We start from the raw sequence: 23,194 nt of genomic DNA, 5'->3' as shown, positions 1-23,194 counted from the left end.
AAACAGAGCTGTTTGTAAACTCCACCGGAGTGCGAATGATGAGCAACATAGAAGTTTTAGGAGCTCCTGAGTCCACCGGAACTGACAGATCTGCAAATGGTTGCTCCAAACTTGAGTTCCAACACCCGGGCAAAAAACGCAGAAAGTGACACACAGAGCCAGAAATCCAATGAAATGATCCCGGATTCAAGAATGAAGGTGTTTCCAAGCTCCTGAAGTAATGTGGATACCAAAAGCAAGCAATAGTTGCCTCTACAAGTCAATACGGAGTCTCTGTCATCGAACGGAACAGGGAAAAGCTCAAAAAACGACTTTTTCTTTGAAAGCTCTTAACAGGCTCTCAAAACCACTTTGCAAAGCCAAAGTTACTTTTCCAAAGGTTCCTTCAAGGTCTTTGCACACTCGGATGTGAGTAAAGTCACCCAGAAAGCTTCCCACAGAGCTTCTCCTTCCTCCCACAGAGCTGCTGAGCTTCAAAGCATTCACGCACGCTCAGCTAGATCACCCGGGCTCTGATACCAGTTGAGAGTGCTCTCAACGAAAGCAAGAATGGAAGAAGGAGAGAGAGAGATAGAGAGCCACACAAGTTTTGGTGGGTGCAGAACCACCCTAATCTTCTTTTGCATTCATTTATATATGTGTTTGAGTATTGTACATAACTGGGGTTAAGGCACAATGACCTTTAACCCCACACTTACTTCATACAAAACATGGTGGAAGCTTATCATATGAAAGGTTGGAATGTGGCACTATTTGGAATCGGGTTAGCTGGAGAGGCTCCACTATGGAAGGGTCTTGATGTGATTATAATTGATGCCCCACATTAGAGTTTAAACTTTGATACTTAATTCAGTTGCATACCTACATTCAAGGATGAAAAAAAGAGAGAAAAAACAAGGATGAGAGAAACAAATTCATAGAGGACTCAGCAGAATCTAAGGATGATAGCTCTATATCTAACGAGTTTGAGGATGGTATCTCTTCATTAGACTACTTACATTTAGAACAACCCGCAAAGAGGCTAATGGATGCAATGTTTCATGGATCCATTCATGGCCCACTTGTCATAAGAAAAGGTGGTTGCAAGCAAGTAAAATTTTTGCAATGGACGACAAAGGAAAGGGATGTCCAAATCTAGATCCTGAAAGGAGGTCCTTTTTTAGGAAGAGGGAAGTGGAGTAGGAAAGGCATCATTAGCTATAGTACTAACCATTGAAGAAAATGTACTACTAGTACACAGTAATGAGCGTACACGTAGTACCTTTGAGAAAGGTCTAGAGAAACCTATTAGTCAGCCAATCCAATCATAGCATCTTGTTGATGAGTCAATACTTTAAGATTTACTAAATGTGGGGTATACAATGAAAAAATCAAAAGAGGGACCTAAAAGAAGCCATCATGGTGGTAGTGAAACTTGGTAGTTGTTCAGAAATTCAAAATGTTGAGGAAGAGAATATAAAGTAGAGACATTTTCATATGTGTAAATCTGATTTTGGAATAAAGATATCATTTTTTTTCTCAATGACGTATATGACTTTTTTTGAATAACTAGTTTGTTTAAAATGTTTAATGGTGAATATTAAGATGTTTAATGATGAATATTATAAATAGTTAGTTTGATATTATAATGTTAACTTGTAGATGGTGTATATGTACACCACCCCTTTGGGAGAACTCTTATCTTCTCATGTTTCTTATGAGAATATAATAATTATATCAATCCTAACCCCAACTAGTTTATTCAAAATTGCTCACATCCCTACAAAATTGCATGCTTTTTCTCATGCTCTTATCCTCTTTCTGCTTCTTCAAGAACTTTATTTAAAATCTTTCACTTTACTTTATTAGTCACTTGATAAGAATATATAATTTATATCATTCATATCCTCGTTCTCTCTATTCTAAATCTTTCAAAAGTGATCATTTTCTCTCATGCTCTTCTACTCATTCTACTTCTTCAAGAGCTTTATTAAATATTTCACTCCTCATTATCATTAATGAGAATATAATAATTATATCAACCACATTCTCGTGACAAGCATGTAATTTCTATCATCATCTTCTTCCCTTTCTGCTTCCATCTCACCTTATAGTTGTGCATCGCATTGATCACTCTTATTTTATCTCATATGCCTACTCTCTTTCTATTTCCCTCTCACCTTACAGTTTTGTGCTGCATTTCCAATTGAAATCATTTGCTAGCTTCTCTCATCATCATTAAGAAAGCACAGCTCCCGTCTCTTGCCCTCACAGATGGCTATGGCTAATAATATTTCAAGTTGAGCAAGCCATAAGCACTAACTTAGATTGGATTGATGAGAACACAAGGCCTTCAGAGGAGTGCAAAAGAGAACCCGAACCATTGATACAGATAGAGAAAGAAGACTTTGTTGTGCAAAGGTAGCAAGAAAGGGATGAGCTCAAGAAAATAAGAGAGATTAGAAAAGAAATACCAAAAAATTATTCAACTAGAGAAGATCATTTAGTAGATGTCTTATAGAAGAGATGCCATATCTGCAAAACCAAGCACAAGTGATTAGGAACAAACAATCTACTTTGCAAGAAAGAATCTCAATTCTTTGGTCCTCTTCTATTATTATTAACAAATAAGCACATGAAAAAGCAAAGGAATCCATTTCTTTTTAGATAAAGAGTCATAATATGCATTGCCTCTAAGACAAAGAGTCATTATATGGATGTATTCTTGTCACTATTGAAAGGTGCTTATTAACACCATAATTACTTTGAGATTTTAGCAGCTACTTTTTATGTAATGATAATCGTATGTTCCTACATATGGATTTTGGTAATTAAACTTGCAATGCCAGCCTTGTGTTATACCTCTTTTATTAATTGTACTTGAGTTATTTTTTTTTCTAAGAAATTAATCAAAGCAAATATTTGGCTAATCTCAAGGAGTGTATGAAGTATTTGGTTAATCTTAAGGAGTATAGTGTTTGAAAAATCACAGGAAGTATTTCATTGGCTATTCACTAAATTTTGGTTGTGAAAGTTGTCTTAAAAGCTTGCATTAGAAAACTATTCAAAGCATTAGCACATTACTTTATCATAGGAAGTATTTGATTAATCTCATTAAGAAGTTTGTGATTTCACTAAACTTTGGTTTTAAACGTCATCTTAAAAAATCGCAATACCATAGTATTCATTATTTTGGACTTTTCTCTAGTTCAATTCTGAAACTGAATTTTAGACAAGTCAAAAAACTATGAATATAGTGAACTTATGAGCTCTTATAGTTCAAAATCCAATTTCTTTTGAGCTTTGTTGCAAGCTAACCATCAACTTTGTGTATAATATAAAAGAAACCCTAGACAAATCTCATGATATCCATTTAGAAATATCTCACTCAATGATTACATCAAAAGGAGTTTGAAGATGAAATCTCGATATCCATTTGGAAATATTTCACTCAATGATTACATCAAAAGGAGTTTGAAGATGAAATATCAATATCCATTTAGAAATATCTCACTCAACAATTACATCAAAAGGAGTTTGAAGATGAAATATCGATATCCATTTAGAAATATCTCACTCAACAATTACATCAAAAGCCAAGGAGTTTGAAGATGAAACCTTGATAAGAGACATGACTACTGAGAAACTTACTACAACCATCATCAAGCAGCTGAACAAAAGGTTACATCTCAAAGAAATAAAAGAGGGTATAAGAAACCCCTCATCTATATCTAGATCTGGTATGGTGTCCAATTGTATTTATGTTTTGTGTGTATGGTGTCCAATTGTATTTTTGTTTTGTGTGTAAGACTTGGTTCTATAAAAGGCTCTAGATTTATCTTATACCCAGTTAGGAGCCAAGGATAAGTGTTGGCCTTGCCACATTGGTTGCACTGTGTGATTAAAGGACTATCATCGTGTGGGAGGTTTACATGATGAGTTGGCTTTGACACATCTTGTGATGAGACTCGGAGGTCACACCACCTCTTAATTTCCACATCTTTAGCCCATACCAAATCTCTATTGTGCATGTTTCATAAGGCTAAAAACCATGAAATATCGCAATATCAATATTTGAAGGACCCCAATCTCATAGCATACCCACCAACGTAGACATGTGCCATGCCTACACCACTCAATGTGACAAATCATGTGTAAGTGAACACTCAATAGGTGGAACCACAACACCTAGGGGCGTACCAAATAGCTAATGTCCCTCTACCATCACCCATCTTGCCACCTCAAAAACCACCACTAGGGTCACACCTATGAATCAATTTTTTGACCATTGAAGAGGTCAAACTCAAATGGTTGTGAATGCAAACATAGTGGAGTCGATTACCCACAATTTGATGATGGTATTCAAGGCCCAACTACTATCTCATGCAAAGATGACATCCCCATTCTTTTCTACCATGTTGTGATACTAGTAGCACCACCTTAAGGTCATGACATGAGAGGCTCATTACAATGCTACTATTCCATGGTCCTCATCGAGTCACAAAATTCTCAAATAAGGCTAACACCCATGCACAACCCACTGCATCAATGTGTATGGGTGGTATTGATCATTCACACAACCCAAAATTCTCAAATAAGGCTAACACCCTTGCATCAATGTGTATGGGTGGTATTGATCATTTACACATGGATTGTCCAATGAGAAGACCAAGTAGTCTCATACTAACCCAAATATCACGTATTAATTTGTTGGGTGTTCATCACCGTGGACAAGTTGTTATAGTCCCTTTAAATGAAATCACTCAAATGCAAGCACATGCGATGAACGCAAATAGAGCCAATTCTAGCACACTTCAACCAATTGTGGAGGATCAAGTGATCTCAATTAAGAAGAAAAAGGATGCACGAGTGGGGAGGGAAGATGACAAAGCATCAATCTAAAGTTGGCTAGAGGAAGACACAACCATGGTATCATCATCAAGTGGCTATTCCTTAAAAGCAGATCCAAACAATCTGCTTCATTAATAGAAATGCAAGTTGCTAGAAAATAACAATGGACGTGGACCATCAACCCCAAGGAGCTTGGTGAATACCCAAATCCTCTCATTGTTGGGATCTTTGGCTTTCTTGGTGTTTGACCTCCTTCATCCTTTTTTGTTAACACCAATTTCCTTTGGTATTAACATTTACATTGAGAATGCTCCATAAACAATATTTTAGAGGATAATCAACACAACATTCAAGGAATATCTTAGAGAATTCTTAGAGGTCTTCTTAGATGATGATCATGGTGATTCTAGTTGGGATGAACGCTTAAAGTGACGCATGGTGGAGTTTGAGAAGTTCAATATAATAGAATTACAAGGTAAAGTGTGACAAAGTACACATTTATAAATTCAATTAATTAGTGTTGCTACCTCTTCTATACCACATTAACCTGAGCTATGAGCCCTCAATTAACCTAATGTCCCGCTTGTAACGCATGCTTGCCTCTCCACATACCCACGTCACTTCCTCCTCCCGCGCGGCTCCCCTCCCCTCTCCCCTTCACTCCTCTCTCCCTTCGCTCAACCTTGGCTAAGCCTCCCCCCCCCCCCCCTCTATATATTTGAGTAGCAACCAAGAACCTTCAAGATACAAACCTTCTCGAATATCTACCACCACACTTCCACAACTTCTCGAATATCTCCCACCACAGTTGTGTTGATTTTAACCAACACCTTACCTAATTGCATCTCACTTGCCTCACCACATATTCTAATGCCTAGTTTTCCAATGTCTTGGGAAACTACTAAAGAAATGGATGCAAGTCTAGTAGATATGAGAGAATTTATCACGACTAGGAATTAGCCTGTAGACGAATCCCTAAAGTCATTCAACCATTCACAAAGATTTAAATCAACTTAAGATACACTAGCTCACCTATAGGCTACTCCCTAAATTTATTCAATCATACACAAAGGTTTAAATGAAATTACAACACATTAATTCGTACGATAGAGTCTCAATAAGTTTAAAATCACCTCCAACTTGAGGGTTCCAAGATTATTCTTACAAGCTGTGCCATACTAACCTTTACTTGAGGTGACCTTAGAAATAGGGCTTAACAAGTTTTGACTCTCATGAGTAATCATTGACTTAGCAAAGTAACCATGGTCTTGAATAGCAAACCTTGCATAAAAGTGTAACAAAGAGATGCTGAGGAACTTGGTCATGACCAGTTATCCAGAAAGCGAGTGTGCACATGATTTTGCTTTTTTCCTGTTATTTATGCTTGTGCGGTGAGGTGGCCAACGATAAAACCCGGGGGGGGGGGGGGCGATATATGGACGCATTAGGGTTACAGGCAACCGGCAAACGTAATCTCAAGAGCCAAAAAATAAGTCTCCCTCACTGCATATTAGAAAGCCCTCTCTCAATTAAGTAGAAAATGCATCCCGACAAATTTCAAGAGGCATGTTTGCGACACCAGTATAGGATATGCTCAGTGATAAGAGATAAAGATCACATTGGCAATGCTAAAAGAACCAACGTGTACTTGGTTTTGGGGGGGAGCATTTTGCAAGAAAAGAGTAATGTACACCAAACATAAGCCTCCTGCCGCAGCTTTCTGGATGGAGGGCACATTCAAAGTACATTTCAACAGTGGAACTATTATATTCTCCCCTTTGCTGTGTGTTAGAAAGCCGATGCAGACACGTGGAAGGAAAAAAGGCCTGCAATCACCAAGTATTTAAATTAGTTAAGTGGAAGTGACACAGTAATGTTTCAAACTCAAATACACGATTGATCAGCTACCCAACTTTCCATGCCATTATTCGAACCTAGCCAGAAACTGCTGCATGTCAATACTCCTCCACCCCACCCTCCAGACTCAGGCCACACGGATACCCATACATGCTCTCATGGGGCACCCAAGACCAGCTTTGATTTGCTGCTCACATTGCTGCTCAGGGTGCCGCCCATTTGCAGACCATGTTGCTGCCCAAGTGGCAGACAACTCTTGCTCCAGATGCCTGTGCTGCTTACATGGCAGCCCCAAATCCCAGTTTGTCATTCCCCATTGTCCTCATATTGAGGCTCATACGTGGCAAATTCACCCTCACACTCTGACCCGCGACCCGTTTATAACATGAAAAAATAGTGTGGGGGCTCACACGTGGCAAATCGGCCTTCACACTCTGACCCACGACTATTTTTTAACATTCCCCATTGTCCTCCTATGGGGTGGCAAATTAACCCCTAAGACTGTGACCCACGACCCCTTTATAACATGAAAAATTAATCAAAGCACAATGTAGCAAAAATAGACCTGAAAAGATTTGCACGATGATAATGTACAACAACAGATATTGATTCGTGAAAGTCATATAAGTGCTCTTCAAAATGCATGTAAAAAACTGGTGGAAAAGACTGACCTACAAGCCCCAATGCCACAAGAACAGCAGAAGCTAATCGTACAGGTCGACTGGAAGGAAAGGAATATGGAGAACGCTGCAAACTTTGAAGTGCTCCACCCCAGCCTTTATGTTGCTTGTTGTCACAACCTATGGTGCCACCAGAATAATGCCTTTTCAAGCCATTGAAGTTTCCTCGCAGCCAGATATTAAAAGTTCCCTGTTGCCACAGCAACCAGATATGCAGCTTCAGATTCTGAAAGATTGAATCTCTAAGTCAAAACAGGCACCCATGCTCAGGCAAAGAGAGTGCACCATTGATTGAAGTTACCCCAGAAATATATAGATGCAACTTAAGGCATGGACAGATATTCGTATCCCCCTCCAAATAAGCTAATACTAGAGTTAAAGACAAAACAAAAGCAGAGTTTTGGAATACTCCAAGAGGGTTCAACTTCTTCGGTACAGGAAACTGGTTGTAATTTCAGACATGAGAGAGAACAACACATGAAAGAGAATCAGAGATTTCTAACTCACCTTTCCAAGGTCGTTGGCTCCACGTACTAATTTGTAGTACCAAGACGTCCCCTTGTGGTCACTTGGAATGGCATCTCCATCTTTCAATCTCTTGAACCCACTTTTGGATATTCTAAGCTCCACCATTCGTTGCCTCTTTTTGAAGAGCGGTAACAACGTTGCGTCGCTAGAGCTATTTTCCTCATGCCCATGCTCACATATCTTAATACCATCCAGCACAGAACCACTTTTCCAAGAATTCAGACCACTGCCCACACTTACGCTCCTAGGATGCCCATTTTCTCTCTCTCTATGATTTGTACTCCCGTCACCATCTGAATGAATCCTATAATCAGTATGCAACTCCTCAGAAGCATGATCGGCAGCACCTTCATCATTCTGATCAACCCTTATTTCCAGCAGCTCACTGGCCATTTTCTCACGGATGGAGAGGCGACCAAGGAAATTGCCAGGGCTGCTGACCTTACGAGACACAGAATGTATATCCGGCTTCATAAATTCAAATTTTTGCAATGCTGTTTCAGAACTAGATGCTGAGGCCAAATATTGCAGCGACTTCCCACTCTTTTTCTCCGTTGATGTAGGCGAGGTACTGGCCGATTCCTCGTGTGCTTTCTGGCTCCCGGGAAAGTCCCGTGACAAATCCCTTTTAGTGTCGCTTTCAAGTACCCTTGATCCCGACAGAAACAGTGCAAAATCCTCCTTTTCTTCTTGCCCTAAATTCAGCACAGGCAAAGCTTTCAAGTCCCTCATATATTCTGAATCCAATAACGCTTTCTCAATAGTACTAATTTGGCTCTGAATCGCTTCAACGAATTGTTTGTGTCTTCCATGAGCATCCTCCTCCACATACTGTTGACCATCCATATCCAATCCGGACACGGCCCTCTCAAACTCTTCCAGCTTTCAGGTGCATCGCACAGAGAGCCGGACAAATTTCAAACATATCAGTAATGCAAGAAAGCCACGACATGGCCGTATAAATGGTGAGACGCTCGAAAAGAAACATTCGGCTAACCTGCCACTTTGCTGTGCCAAGGGCTGTGCTAAGCTCTCGCCTACGAAACTCAATACTGCTACCGTCTTCCGGAGAAACCTCGAGACACTTTGTATGTATCCAAGTCCTGTAAGCCGACTCCAACCTGCAAAAAGAGCACGAAGCAGTCAGAAACTGACTGGCACAGCAAGTTGCAGGCGCGAGATTGGCGAGGTGGAGAATGGAGGCAAGTGAAACCTGTCGGCAGAGTCCTGGACCTCCTCCGCTGCGGAGAAGAAAGGATCCACCTCCCATTTGCAGAACTCCCTGGTCATGTCGTTTGAGAGGGAGCAGGGAGGCGCAAAGGGGAAGGATAGGAGGGAATGGGAAGGGAAGGGAAGCGAGGATGGATAAAAGCGATGCAAGCACCGACCAAAGAGAGGGAGACAGGCTGGAAGAGGGGGGGAAAGGCCAAAAGGCAAGGCGATGGAGGAGGCAAAAGAAGGTTGCTGGCTATGGGGAAGCGTGTCCAGCTATGGCGGAGAAAGCTCCAAACTCAGAACTGAAAAATGCAAACTGTTGCTGAAGAAGACGATGAAAAAGTAATACATTAATTAAGAAGACCCCATTGACCTTTTCCTCCTTAATTACCCCCCTTAATCCTTGTTTAGCCCCCCGCCCCCCCCCCCAAGATGCGCTCACCCGGTTGCCCGACACTCCCCCGCTCCAGTTCCTGCTTGTGTGACTGGTCGGATTGCAGTGTAGGTCGGAACACCTGGAGGCCTGATTGCACATCCGGGCACACTTCCCCGCTTTAGTTCCCGCTTGTGTGACTAGTGAAATTGTGGTGTCGATCGGAGCACCTGGGTGCTTGATTGAGCATCCTCGAAAATGCTCCATACGTTTGGCCACCATGTACCCCATTCATCTCATTGATCATGACGAGGCTCGAATGCGTGCACCTGCGTGTGCCATGAGCCCCCGCACCAGTTTCCACGATGAAAAAGGCAGGGATGGCGGTGCACCTTTGATCAAACAGGTGGCGGATTGAGCATTTTGGGAAACGGTCGATCCTCTGTCAAACCTTGCACCCTGAGCATTCTGCACGACACTGCTCCTGTTCATGGTTCCTCGCTCTCTCTTCTCTTGTCACTTTCCAGAACAATCAAGACTTTTGAAGTGCCTTGTCACTTTTCATGTGTGACTTGACCGCCCGCTCGTCCTCTAGCCACCACTACTCATCCAGACGTCGCACCAAATGTGGAAACAGGCCCACAGTCAGCCATTCATGTGTTGCGATTTTCATTCACTTATCGTGACGCTTGATCATGATTTCTTCATTCATTGATCATGATTTCTCCATTCATTGATCACCAATCTATGTCTCCTCCCTACGTGTGGCCCAAGCCATTAGGTCACCTCCTACCACAGTATAGCCGAACAACTGCCGCATGTGGCGCCCGTGCCTAAGTACCCCCTGAATCCTTGTTTAGCCCCCTTTATGCTTCTTTATCTCCCCTTAACATCATACCTTTGCTTCCGTCGGTGCTCACAAAAACTGATTTTCATGTATTTTTCCTAGCTGAAATTGAGAAATCTGCATTGGGATTCAAGGTTGCCTTTAATTTTAAGAGATAATTTATGTGTTTTATTTGAAAATCTTGGTATCTAGATGATTTTTGGGAAATTTTAAGCCACAATCTAAGTTAAGCTTTAGGATTTGTCCTGCATTTAAAGGGCTTTAAAAAAGTGTTTTTTTCGAGCATTGTTGATCCCCATTCTTTCTAATTCTCCAAGACTTGAACCCAACAACATACCTGCTTATATCTACTTGTCCACATCAAGGACGTTCCCCCATGGATGCACACTCATAATCGGATTCGTTGATCGATGCACACTTTTACATCATACACACTTCCATATCAACCTTCACACTTCACCCTTCCCTCTAACTTCGGAAACACAGATCCAAACAACTCAACACTCAACTTTCAAGGTTGCTTCCTCATCTATCCCAATACTCATTTAGACCCCCCTCAATTTATGTGCAAGAAGACGTTCAATGCATTTCACCACTCAAGTTTACATGTCCCAATGCTTGTATGCACCCCTCAATCCATTTGAAGCCATTGCTCAAATCCCAAAGGAATGAGTTTCTCTCTTTCCTTTTGGGACAATGAATGTTATTCTCTAATGAGATGACAACACTATACCCTAGCCTTGTGACTTAATTGCCTTTTGTTTTTTGGCTTGCCCTGCTATGGGTAGGCCTTAGTGAAGGCTTCAGCTTTAAAATTCCCAATTTTTTTAAGTTTTTAATGTAAATTGTTGATTGGTCCACTTGTCTATTTTTTGTTTTTAATGATTGATTATCTCCACCTATTCCTCCCTCTTTCTCTCTCTTTTTATTTCAAGGCAAGCCGCCCCCCCTCTCTCTCTCTCCCCCTCTTCTCCTTCATGCACATTGAAGTCGTCTCTCTTTTCCAAACTACTCATTGAGGCAGACCTTTTGAATGCTTTATGAGCATTCACCTTGTTTCTTTTGGGACAATGAACGTTCTAACCACCACCCAAGATGACGACACGCTACCCTAGCCTTGTGATTCAATAGCGTTTTGGCTTTTTCTCTTATGGCATGACAACACTATACACTAGCTTAATAGCCTTTTTGTTTTTTCTCTTATGTCGCCTTGTTATTGGTTGTTGCTTTTAATACTACCATAACTTACTTTATTGCTTTCAATACTACCCTAACCTTGTGACTTATTGACCTTTTTGTTTTTTCTTTTCAACATCTTATTATTATTATTTTAGCCTTCCAAAGTTGTTGTTTTCACTCTACTACAAAGGAAAGTCCTTGCTTGTGTCACCCTATACCATGCCCTACCATTCCTTACCAAAACTTAACTTTGTGGAGTGCCATTCCTCTTTCCATATATGCCATATCATGCCTATCATACCTATCGTTCAAGGCCTTAACTTTATGAGGCGCCATTCCTCCTCCTATCTTCTGAAAATTTCTTTGCATCATTTCATATGATGTAATTGAATAACACCTTCTCACATCCTTCTTTCAAACATTTAATAATCTTTGGTCGGTAATCACTCACATGATCATGATCATTATTATAGCCATACTAAATATCCTACTTACATGGAGTAGTACTCTACGTTTGAAAATCCAACATATACTAGCCAAAGTTGTAAAGCGAGAACTCAACCAAAAATCCAATGTGCAATTTGGAATTATAACACCCTCCTAATTAACACTAGTCCAAAATCAAGTTTCATTATTTTGTTTACAAAAGCCTACTCTAAAATGTTAGCATACTATTAGTATATAATCTTGATTAAATCCATACTTTTTGGAAATGTAATACTTAATTTTGAACTCGTGATGCCTAAACAAAAGCCTAACCACCAACTAACACTTTTTATTATTAGGACTACAAATTGATCAAAGGTGGTCAAATTCATTAACTTAAAATATATCATTCTTAGACTCCTAATAGCTCATTTTAGTTTCAAAGGGTATTCAAGGTTGTGAGACCCATTCATGTGTACTATGAGGGTGTTTTTAGCCAAATAAAGAGGTTGCAAACAATGTTTTTCACACCACAAAATTCATATATATATATGATATGAGTCATCACTAGGGAATCATTTAATCATGACTCACTTTCTTTTCTTGCAACATCTATTTTATACATTGTATTTACTCAACTATAACCCCAAAGAAGTAGTACTCAGTGATTTAGAATATAAAAAATGAGAGCTTCTAGGTACATTCTTCACGCCTTGTAATATTTTCAAAAAAAGATGCCCTAGAGTGAGAGGTATGGGTGTGCCCTTGCAGAGATTCTAAATAGTAGTGGACTCTTACCTTATGGCCATCCTGTGCATGTGCATGCATGAGTTTGTGCGTGTGCATGTGCATGTGCATGTCTAGGTGCATGTGCCTACATGCATCTTGAGAAGAAGATTCTCAATGTCATGTACATACCACATGCACATATTCTTATTAGTGTGCAAGGGTAGAGTGGTATAGACTAAGGTCCCCACTCTATGGCAAATCTAGGGAAAATGGGAAGCAACCCAATTTCTATTCCCCCTAGTTGTATATAAGTGTGTGTTTCTTCACTTTTTAATAGAGTTATGGGTCTATGTCTCTAAAAAGCAATAGCCATTGTTGACACAGACACACACACACGCAACATGCATAGACAAGAAACAAGCATAGACAACAACGACACACCCATGACATAGAGAAAATGGATAACAAGAAGTCACAAACACATAGGTACATGGACGATGACGTAGATAGGGACATAGAAAGAGAAAACAGACAGCAAGAAGTCACAAACACATAGGCGCATGGATGATGACACAGATAGGGAGAAATAGAAAAACAAAGGAGATGACACATAACAACTACGTCATCATCACAAGATGAGCCACAAGCACTAAACACATGGTAGATAAGCCATGTCATCATTGATTAACCCTAGGTCTTCCTTAAACATAGCCAAATTAGCTATGGTCATATTTAACTACACCTATATTAGCTTCACCCTACCTATGGTCAAATGCCAAATCACAAAAATAATATGCTTAGAATATCTTTAAGGACAATGCCCATTTTTGCATCTTTAAACACCAAATGGGTCACTTTCAAACTTTGACAGGCATAACTTGCTCAAATCAAGCCCAAACTAAACCCATTCATAGCCCATCTTTCACACACTAAAACCCAGTATTTTGCACAAATCTTTTAGCTCAATAGATACACTTTTGAACATCATTACAAAGGTCAAACATGCACTAGTTCTAGACACTTTTCATATGAAAGGTCCCCACAACTAGTCATTTGAAGCCAAAAATGAGTGCAATCTTCTCAATCATCTTCTTTATGAAGAGATTTTGAACAATGCTTCAAAACCATAATTGAAATGTGCATATCATGCACAATTTCATGCAAATTGAAGCATATTGATATCTATCAACATGTCAAAATCAACCTAGAGTGTTTGACAAAGATTGACAACAACTATGGTACAAGGGAAATACATTATAGAAACCATCCTTTTTTTTCAAGACAAATGGGAATATGTTGATGGCAGTCTATGTAGATCAACAAGTAATGCATAGATTGACCTTGCCATTGCATAAGCAGAACAAGATTGGGGCAAAAAGTACAAGCATGCATATCACTTGATTAAACAAAATGTATAAGATGTAACACTTGGACAAGTAAACAAAATAAAAACATCAAAAGCAGCATTGGGCATGTTCACCACACTATGAATCAAAGAATACATCAATAATCTTGCCACTTAGGAATAAATCCTTTCAAAGCTCCTAGCAAAGTGAGAGAATAAACATGTGTGTCTATTAAGGATCAAGATATCGACACTCACCTTGCAACAATAATTGAAACAATGAACAAGCTCAAGTCATCTTCAACGGACTTGGAGAAGTTTATGAGAGCTTGGTTCAAAGCATACCATTGAAAAGCAAGTACCAACATTAGTTCTTCACAAACAAGCTTAAACACGTACATAACCCAGCAAAAAGAAGCGTATGCTAGAGTAATATGCACACCCTAAAAGAATGATCCATTTAATCTCACTCCAAATCAAGAAAGGCTACATTTTTTAATTGATGTCTTTCTTTTTTAAATTACATGTAAGTAAAAAGAGATTACAAAGACAAAGGAATAATATTGTTTTCTTTTTTCAAATTGCATGTAAGCAATTCGGAGATTGCGAAGACAAAGACAAAGTGCAAATGATGTGGAAAATTTTCATAGGAATGATGTACAAGATTGAGATCACCCAAAGCATACTATATAGACTAGCCCTAAATGTTTCCCAAGGCATAGTACATAAAGCAACCCTAAATGTTTCCCAAGGCATAGTACATAAAGAAACCCTAAGTATCCTTGGATCACCTAAGGCATACAATAAATTACATATCTTTTATAGTCACACTGACCCTACTCTTGTGGATGGTAGCCATTTGGCATCATCAATGAGGCCCACTAGGTAGGCCTTAACTGCGTGCTACAAGCCAAGTAGAGTATATGCTAAGGGGCCTCCGTGATCCCTCACCTGTACCACCTAGGCATCTAGCTAATGTTCAAGTCTAGCATGATCTTACGTACAACTTTTGTAAAGCTCACCTTTGGGATAAGGAGATCGGTAGATTTTGATACTTGCAGATCTCCTAAAGTGCCATAGTTCCTAGTTTGAATTTATGCTTCTTCACTAGTGGAGGACCTTGAATGGGATGTCTTTGGCTTGGTGGACATGTGGTGGATACTATGCTCGTGGGTGTGCACGAGGTGGACCTTGTTGCTATCCTCCCTTCTGGCATTGAGGTTGGGGTCACGGATCTTGTCTCCCCTTTTGTGATGGCCCCTCTTGATGAATTTAATCATTCAAACAATGTTGCTTCATCCTCTGCTCTGCTCGTTGTAGCACTTCTTCCTCCTCCAGCATGGGTGGCTCTTGAGTTTTTTTTTTTTAAAGGGGGAGGGGGAGATTGCTTGTGGTCTCCTTGTCATCAGTTTTAGGCTTCCATGTAAGCTAAAATTTGGTGGTGTTAAGGCCTTAAAATTTCTTTATACAAAGAAAAAGGAATGATAGGCTCAAACGTCCTGATGAATTCGATGTATGGTGAAAGCTACACAATGCTTGTTGTGGACAAGGGGAAGGGGGAAAAAAAGATATAAAAAGGCTCAAGTTTGGTTAGCTCTTGATACCTTAGTGCATCTGCTACAAAATAAAAGGTTTGAAGATGATGGTGTGGAGTGTTTCATCAATCATGCATAAGTTTAAGAATTAATTTTTAATTTTACTTATGTCATCTATAGCAACGTCAGTATCATGAATGTTTTTATCGAAACTATGCTTACATATTAATATAAAATCTTGGCGAAAGTTTTCAAGCTCAGTTTTTTTAGTTTCACAATATTGGTAGAATGTAGTATTTTTATATATTTTTTCTTTTGAAATTTGAAGGGAAAAATGTAAAGCCTAGCAAAACTTTAATTTTTTTTTGCATAAGAGTTTCAAATCTTGGCAAAATTTTCAAATATTTATTTTTATTAGAGCATGCAAACTTTTGATTCCAATATAAAGTTTTAGCTTCTTAATGAAACTAACTTAAAAATATCATCCATGATCAATATATCGAGGCTATGAATTATAATACAAAAGAAAAAGTTTGAGTTCATGCATGTTTATTATAATCTTTTAGTTTGAGTCAGTTTTATGTTTTTTGAGTTTAGGGTTTAAAACAAGTATTTTTTAAAATTAGGGTTTTGGGCAAGGGGTTCAATCAAGAAAAAAGGTCATAAAAGAGAAACATATAGCATAAAAATCTAAAGAGAAAGCTAGAGCACAAAAGGCCAGACTTGAGAAGCATGAACATTAGAGTGCAAGAAAATAGAGTGATTTTATTGTGTCACCGCTTTATTGTGCATTATGGAGGAAAAAGTACTTGATGAGTGCTCATTGAACTAATGGTGGAAATATTTCACTCTCTTTTATGGCTATGGTACATTTTCTCCTTTGATTTTGCTAGAAGGACTCATAAGGCTTGATTGCTTATGGAACTATTGCTAGGGTGCAAAAAAGATAGGTTGGTGTGGAAAATTTGTTGCAGAGTGTTTGTACACTTGATGATGGAGAAGCTTCTGTGATTGGATTCTCTTAAAAAGTAGTATTATTTATTGGTTTGTAAGTAAAATTCAACATTTTTGATTGAAAGATCCACACTAAGTTTTGATTAATTAAAAAATGCAAGAAAGATTTGCATGCGTTTCATAAAAAATATTTACACTTGGTTTGCTTATGTCCCACAGCAACAATTCTTTCCTTATACATACAAGCCCATCTACATTGTCTTTCACTTTGTACACTCACTTGCATCCAATCACCTTTTTCTATTGAGGAAATGGAATCGATTCACATATCTTCTAGTCATCAAGGATAGCTATCTCTTCGTCCATGGCTTACTCCCAATATCCATGGCCCTTCTTAAAACACGGGAGCTCTTTTATCTCGAATAACATTCATGATATATGCATAATGACAAGTTTTACACCCATCATATCTCAACCTATCAATTGGACATTTGACACATGTGGACCTATGTACTGTGACATGAAGTTGAGGGTAGTGAAACTGCATGCACCTCTTAGCTTCTTGCTTCTTCCAAACTTATTGACAAAGATCCTTTGCACTTAGAAAGGGGAATAAAACAAACACTTTCATGCAAAGGAACCATAACACATATTCTCTCATTTCTTCTCTTACATGATATTAAAGATGGTAACATCCCAAGTCACATTATAGTCTAGCATAGGGGGAAGAAAAGGATCAGTGGAGGCCATGATCTCACCAACATTATAGTCTAGCATGGGGAGAAGAAAAGGATCAACAGAGGCCATGATCTCACCGACTTGATCTGCACCAAAGAGAAAGAAGATGCATTGTTGGAAAAAGATTTTATGGCTCAAAATGTAATGAAATGATATGGATCGAGGGGTCTAAAGGGGCTCATTTGGCTGGAAGGATAAATTTTGGAGAAACATTGCACCTTCTTCATAGAAACCTCTAGAAGTAGCTCAAAATCATTTTGAAAACTATCATCGAAGACATGAGATAAAAGATAAATTTTATAGCGATCTATGTCATGAAATGGGCTTTTCACTGATATAAGCTTTGTAAGAAACAAGGAAGCGATTGAAAAGTTATGGACATTTTATTGAAAGGGGGTCAAAACTATCATAAAAACATATGGTCAAAGATAGAGACTCATAACTCTTTGTTTTAGCATTTGATATAAAATATAAACATAGAGATAGAAGCACATTAAAAAGAGTTTCATGTTGGTATAAGTTTTACCATTGGACCACTGAGAGTAGAAATTTACGAGGAAAACAATGATACGAGGTCAAACAACCTTGAAAAATACACACTCCTTCCACTAATGCTAGCCTAGGATAATACTGTCTCCATGCTCAAACTTTATCAACGATCCGAAACCCATATAGGTCACCTAGGAGTGAGGAAAGATATTCCTTCATGGCTCAATAAATAGATGGACCATGTGCGGCTGAATAGAAAGAACTTTTAAGATTTTAAAAGAAAGAGAGGGCAAAGGAATGGAAAAAGGGGAGAGAGACTCAAGACATATGATAAGAAATGATCTTCATTACCAATAGAGTGATACTCCACTCAAATTCCCTCAACATGACATAAACACAAGGGAAGAGAAGAGATTTCATATATATAAGAGGGAGTGGGAGCTTAAAGACTAGTCATAGAGAGAGGATGAACTAGAGAGACATGGACTCAAAAGTCTACACAAGAGAGCATCTATAAGAGACTTTGTCACCCTCCTTGACCCATCTATAATTACTACGTGTAGAGTCTTGTCCCCATCAATCACATAGACCTGTATGTCACCATACGTGTCCTTTTTAGCTACTTTTGATGTGTCTCATCAAAAGATGCTCATGATCGTTAAAATATTGATAAGTCAAGAGTATTCCCACATGGAGCCCATAAGGACCCTCTCTTTTCCATATGTCCACATCCGCCTTATTCCATATAAGAATTCTAGAATGATTCCTCTTGACTCCACACTCTTCCACATGCCTTCCACACGCTTGGCATGTGATCTTTCTTACATGATTGAGCACACATGGACATGAGACCCACCTTCCTATATGAATCACTCTTCCTATTTTCTAAAACCCCCATAATATCTCATACACAGATAATTTTCACCCCATATCAATGTATTTATCATTTATACACATGATACTTACAATGATCCATTCCACTCATCCTCTCAATCCCATACAATATCTTAGAAAAGGAAAATAAGTGGGAGCCACCATCTTTTTGAGAGCCATAACTTTTGATCCAGGGGGATTTTGCAGGGATCCTGAAAGAAAAATTTCTCACCAAATCGTGCTTTATGCATTGAGCACCTCAGATCTACCATCAGACATTTCCACAGGTCAGCATCATTAAATCCTCATAATTAAAACCACCTCTTGATCCACTACAGCATACCTAGGACATAAAAATGAACGAGATAAAATTCATTTGCTGCATTTTTGCGATTTTTGACCTGTAGTCTAGGTGTAGACTAGCATAGCCAAAGAGGAGATCCAACTCCACCAAGACAAGTAATCCATTTTTGCATTACCTGATTAGTTCCCACCGGTGTCAATCCCTTCGGATCTATCATTGGTGCACACATTCACACATTTGACACCAGTTCAATTCTCTTGACATTTGGAAGTTCACCACACAGTGTGACACTTGGCAGAGTCATCTTCCTCTCAGATTCAGGAGCTTTGCACACACCTTGCACACACATGTACCACCCATGTACAGTCACATTTGTTGACTATTTTTTGCATTGGTTTCTACACGCATACACATAAGCCTTGTACAGCCTCTTGGCTATGCCTGCTACTTAGTTGTCATCATTTCACTATAGGCTTAATCCTTGGCACATCGTTGTTCTCACATGACTTGGTTTTGACCGTTTAGCATAAACCCCCCTAGTGGCATCTCTTTTATATTGTTCTCATGGGTAGACACTCTCGCCGATACATGGGTAAGCCTCTTGCACAGAGCACTAGACCACCTTTAGCATGGAATTATTCACGTCATACTATTGATGATACATTAGTCATGACTCCAGACAAGACCTGTGAGTGGAAAGAGAACCTTCTTTGACCATTCATTGCCATAGGGTATGTATCAGTGCATGATGCCATCAACTTGAGCCTCATTGGCCTTAACAAATTACATGCAGATGTTCCACATATTAGTATGGATCAGCCCATAGTTTTTGATCATACACATTTGATAGTAAGCCCTCAGCATAAAGAAAATTTGATGGTAAGTCCTTAGTATGAGGTAGTCCCATGTACATCAGCAAAGTCTGATTCTCATGATGCACAACCATCATCTTCATGCATGGATCTGACCCCATCTTTTGCCACATATGCTTCAGATACTCAGCAAGAGTTCACCAGTGATCATGCAGTTATTCAATAGCTAAATCCTTAGTATGAGACACTCACATCTCCACCTGCATTCTTTTGAAGATATATGCCATAGTGCATTCAGCTCTTCAAGTGATTCCATTCTAGCATCCATCACTGATGTTTTCACCTCTAATATAGAGTACCTTACATCCTTGGACACCATTTCCATGAGCAATCTTTAGGACATTTCAGCATCAAGAATCCAGTGATCACCACCTCTTTTGATAAGCAGACCATTCCTTAGCATGAGGATACATATACATCAGTGCGGTTCTGCCCCAATGTAGTGGGACATCATCAGGTTCAGCCATAGTGCAATCTGGGGAGACTTAGTGTTTCATCATGCACTTATGGTTGTTGTATATAGTCCATACTTGATGCAGATTAGTGGTTGGATCCATGACTTCAGATCAGTCCCTACATCAACATTCAGCACCTCATATGCCTCAGAGACATCTTATGCATTCTCACTTGTATTTTAGGCTTCTAGGCCTTTACACTATCGGCTCCACCTTGAGCCTATGGCAAATGCTAAATCCCAAGCCGATGGATGTTTAGCTATGCATACATCAAATGACCTTCAGCTCATGACAATTGAACATACAGGTTTTGACAAGTTGCCATACCATGTCAATTTTATGGGCTTCTTCTTCAGCAGAGCGAAGTATCACACTTACACTTTCAGCCCTAGTTTTTCAGGCCCTTGATCACTCTTTCCACATCAACTATGTGGTCTTCTGACCCCTCATCATTCGACAGACATTACACTACCACAGCATACATCTGACATTGCTACTAGTTCTTTTGGGTTGGTGACACCCTCGTATGTCACAACCTACTAGATCACATCACCATAGCTACATCGACTAGCCTCACATCCGGATGCCTCTTCTACAAGCAGTTGGATAGTCCACAATGACTTATGACATGTTTAGCCTTCACATATTCAACACATCGCCATACACAATGTTCTTCATGCAGTCATCTTTTGATCTATCAGTCTTTGATCCCAGTGGACTTTTCTTTCTACATATTTTCTTCCTCTCCCTTTCGATCTATCTTCTGGGTTTTATTCCCAAAGGCAAAGGATGACCCACAATTTAAGAAGGGGAAATGCATGATATGTACATGATCATAAGTTGTACGAGTCATTGTACATGCTTCTACTACGTAGTCACTGTGCTCACACATGCACATACTACTTTGATTTCTTTTCAGTTTTGGATGCTATTGTATGCACCAAACAAAATGCACAAAAAGGTCTTGTACATAAACCCTCTACTTACCCAGTGCAATTTAAGAGGGGGCGTTAAGGATGGTGAAAATTCTACCATCTACATAGGGCATAACGAGCAAGCCCTAGCCCTAACCCTAGCCCTAAGGGGTTCACATGTATATATTGATGTGTTCATGTTCAATACAACTTAGTGTATAGGTAGCTATATCGTGTGCACTCTTCTCTCTCTCTCTCTCTCTCTCTCTCTCTCTCTCTCTCTCTCCTGCTATCACTAGGCTCATCTTCTCTACCAAAATCCGTAGACTCAAGGATATAAACTCCATCGAGATGCCCATCTCCAAATTGTATACTAATTAGCATGTTGTCATGCCTATGGTGGTGACTTTGAAAGTCATTTTATATGCCCAGAACGTGGAGTCTAGCTTTATATCCCAATCCTTTTGGTTCTCCAATATAGTAATCTTTAGGATCTGCTTCATAGTCTTGTTACTGCTCTCCACCTCTCCGTTCCTTGAGGATGATACGTCATGTCCATCTTGTGAACTACCATATGCACATCTATGAACAATTGCTTCATTGTCGCATTGAGAAAGTGAGTCCTCTGATCTAATGCCAATTCGATCGAATAGCGGAACCTTGTGATAATATTTTGCTATATGAACTTTACTGTATTGGCCACCATATTATCCCTAGCACCTATTATTTAACCCATTTAGTTGAATACTGCATGGCCATCATCACATACTTGTTGCCCATGTATTGTGCTATTGGCTTGAATGGACCTATGAACTCCAGGACCAATTTTTGGAATGGCTCCAATGGAAGAATCAGATTTAGAGGCATCCTGTTTGCATTCACTGGATGACCATCTCTTTGAGAATACTAGCATTACTTTTCAAACTCATGCAAAACTTTAATGATAGTTGGCCACCACAACCTGGCTTAGAAAATTTTCTTTGCCGTAATATCTCTTGCAAAGTGGCCATCAGATATACCTTGATGTGCCTCTATTAGCACTGCATTTTTTTCATGCTTTGGTACACATTGCCTTTAGCACTTGATTCACTCCTTTGTAATACAACATGCCAACATCACCATGAAAGGTTGGGTCTTCAATGCCATCCATTTTCTTTGATCTAGCAACATTTTCTTTGAGAAAACACCGTTTGTTAAAAACTAATACCAATACGTGTCCCAAATAGGTTCTACCTCGAACAAATCCGCATCCAATAGATCATCTAAAAGACCCTCTAATGGTACTTCCCCTGAATCTAACCTGCTTAAGTAATCTGCCACCAAATGTTGGCTTCCTAGTGTATGTACTAATGTATAATTGAACTCTTACAAGTAATCCGCCACCAAATAAGTGTATGTACTACTATATAATCAAACTCTTGCAATAGGAGAATCCATCAAGCCAATCTCCCTATTGGTTGCACCTTGTTCACCTCGTAAAGTAGTGCTTGGTGATCCACATGGAACACAATCTTGTTTTCTAGTAAACAGAGTTGGAACTTTCCCAAGGAGTAGATCATTCTTGAACCCAAAGACACTAAAGTCATCCAAAAACACCTACATGAAGGTGGTCATGTATGGTTCAAAAACCTTATGTATTCACCATTGAAATGTTGGCGATGAATTCTTTAGCCCAAACATCTGTAAGAAAATAGTACGCAGTGGAAGATAACAAGAAAAACGCAAGTACACGATGGAAAGCTGGAGAGAATACAAAAAATTCTGATATACCAAACTGCTGATACAACTGATGGTTGGCTGTCCACCCGTGCGCTCTACAGACAGAGCTTCGATGGTGATCTAGACAGATGCTGGACGGAGGACTATGAGCGTAAAGAACTGGTGATCTGATGATAGGGGGTGGCCACTTATATAGTGTAAGTGGTTGACGGTCGGTCCTGTAATAGGCAGTCGGCCTGGAAGACCACCGACCCTTCAGAAAACATGCCGGCGGGCAGATGAAGGATCGCGCATAGGTCATACCCTGCCGCTGGGGGCTTTGCCCCCAGACC

General features: G+C 39.5%; 1 protein-coding gene across 1 annotated transcript; it reads right to left on the bottom strand.

The window, feature by feature from the left end:
• Positions 1 to 6,277: 6,277 nt before the first annotated feature.
• On the bottom strand, positions 6,278 to 9,418 carry LOC147895904 (uncharacterized). The gene is made up of 5 exons (XM_087382573.1): positions 9,109 to 9,418; positions 8,893 to 9,016; positions 7,875 to 8,777; positions 7,359 to 7,557; positions 6,278 to 6,656 (listed from the first exon to the last, which is right to left on the bottom strand). The coding sequence occupies exons 1-5, from the start codon at positions 9,183 to 9,185 to the stop codon at positions 6,619 to 6,621; spliced, it is 1,341 nt and encodes a 446-aa protein (XP_087238699.1). The 5' UTR covers positions 9,186 to 9,418; the 3' UTR covers positions 6,278 to 6,618.
• Positions 9,419 to 23,194: the final 13,776 nt, after the last annotated feature.

The sequence above is a fragment of the Dipteris shenzhenensis genome, chromosome 12, assembly GCF_047967505.1.
Source record: "Dipteris shenzhenensis isolate YYH24624 ecotype China chromosome 12, Dip_SZ_1.0, whole genome shotgun sequence".
In the NCBI taxonomy this organism is placed as follows: domain Eukaryota; kingdom Viridiplantae; phylum Streptophyta; class Polypodiopsida; order Gleicheniales; family Dipteridaceae; genus Dipteris; species Dipteris shenzhenensis.
Note: the sequence above shows the minus strand (reverse complement) of the source record. Positions and strands in the feature narration are given on the sequence as shown.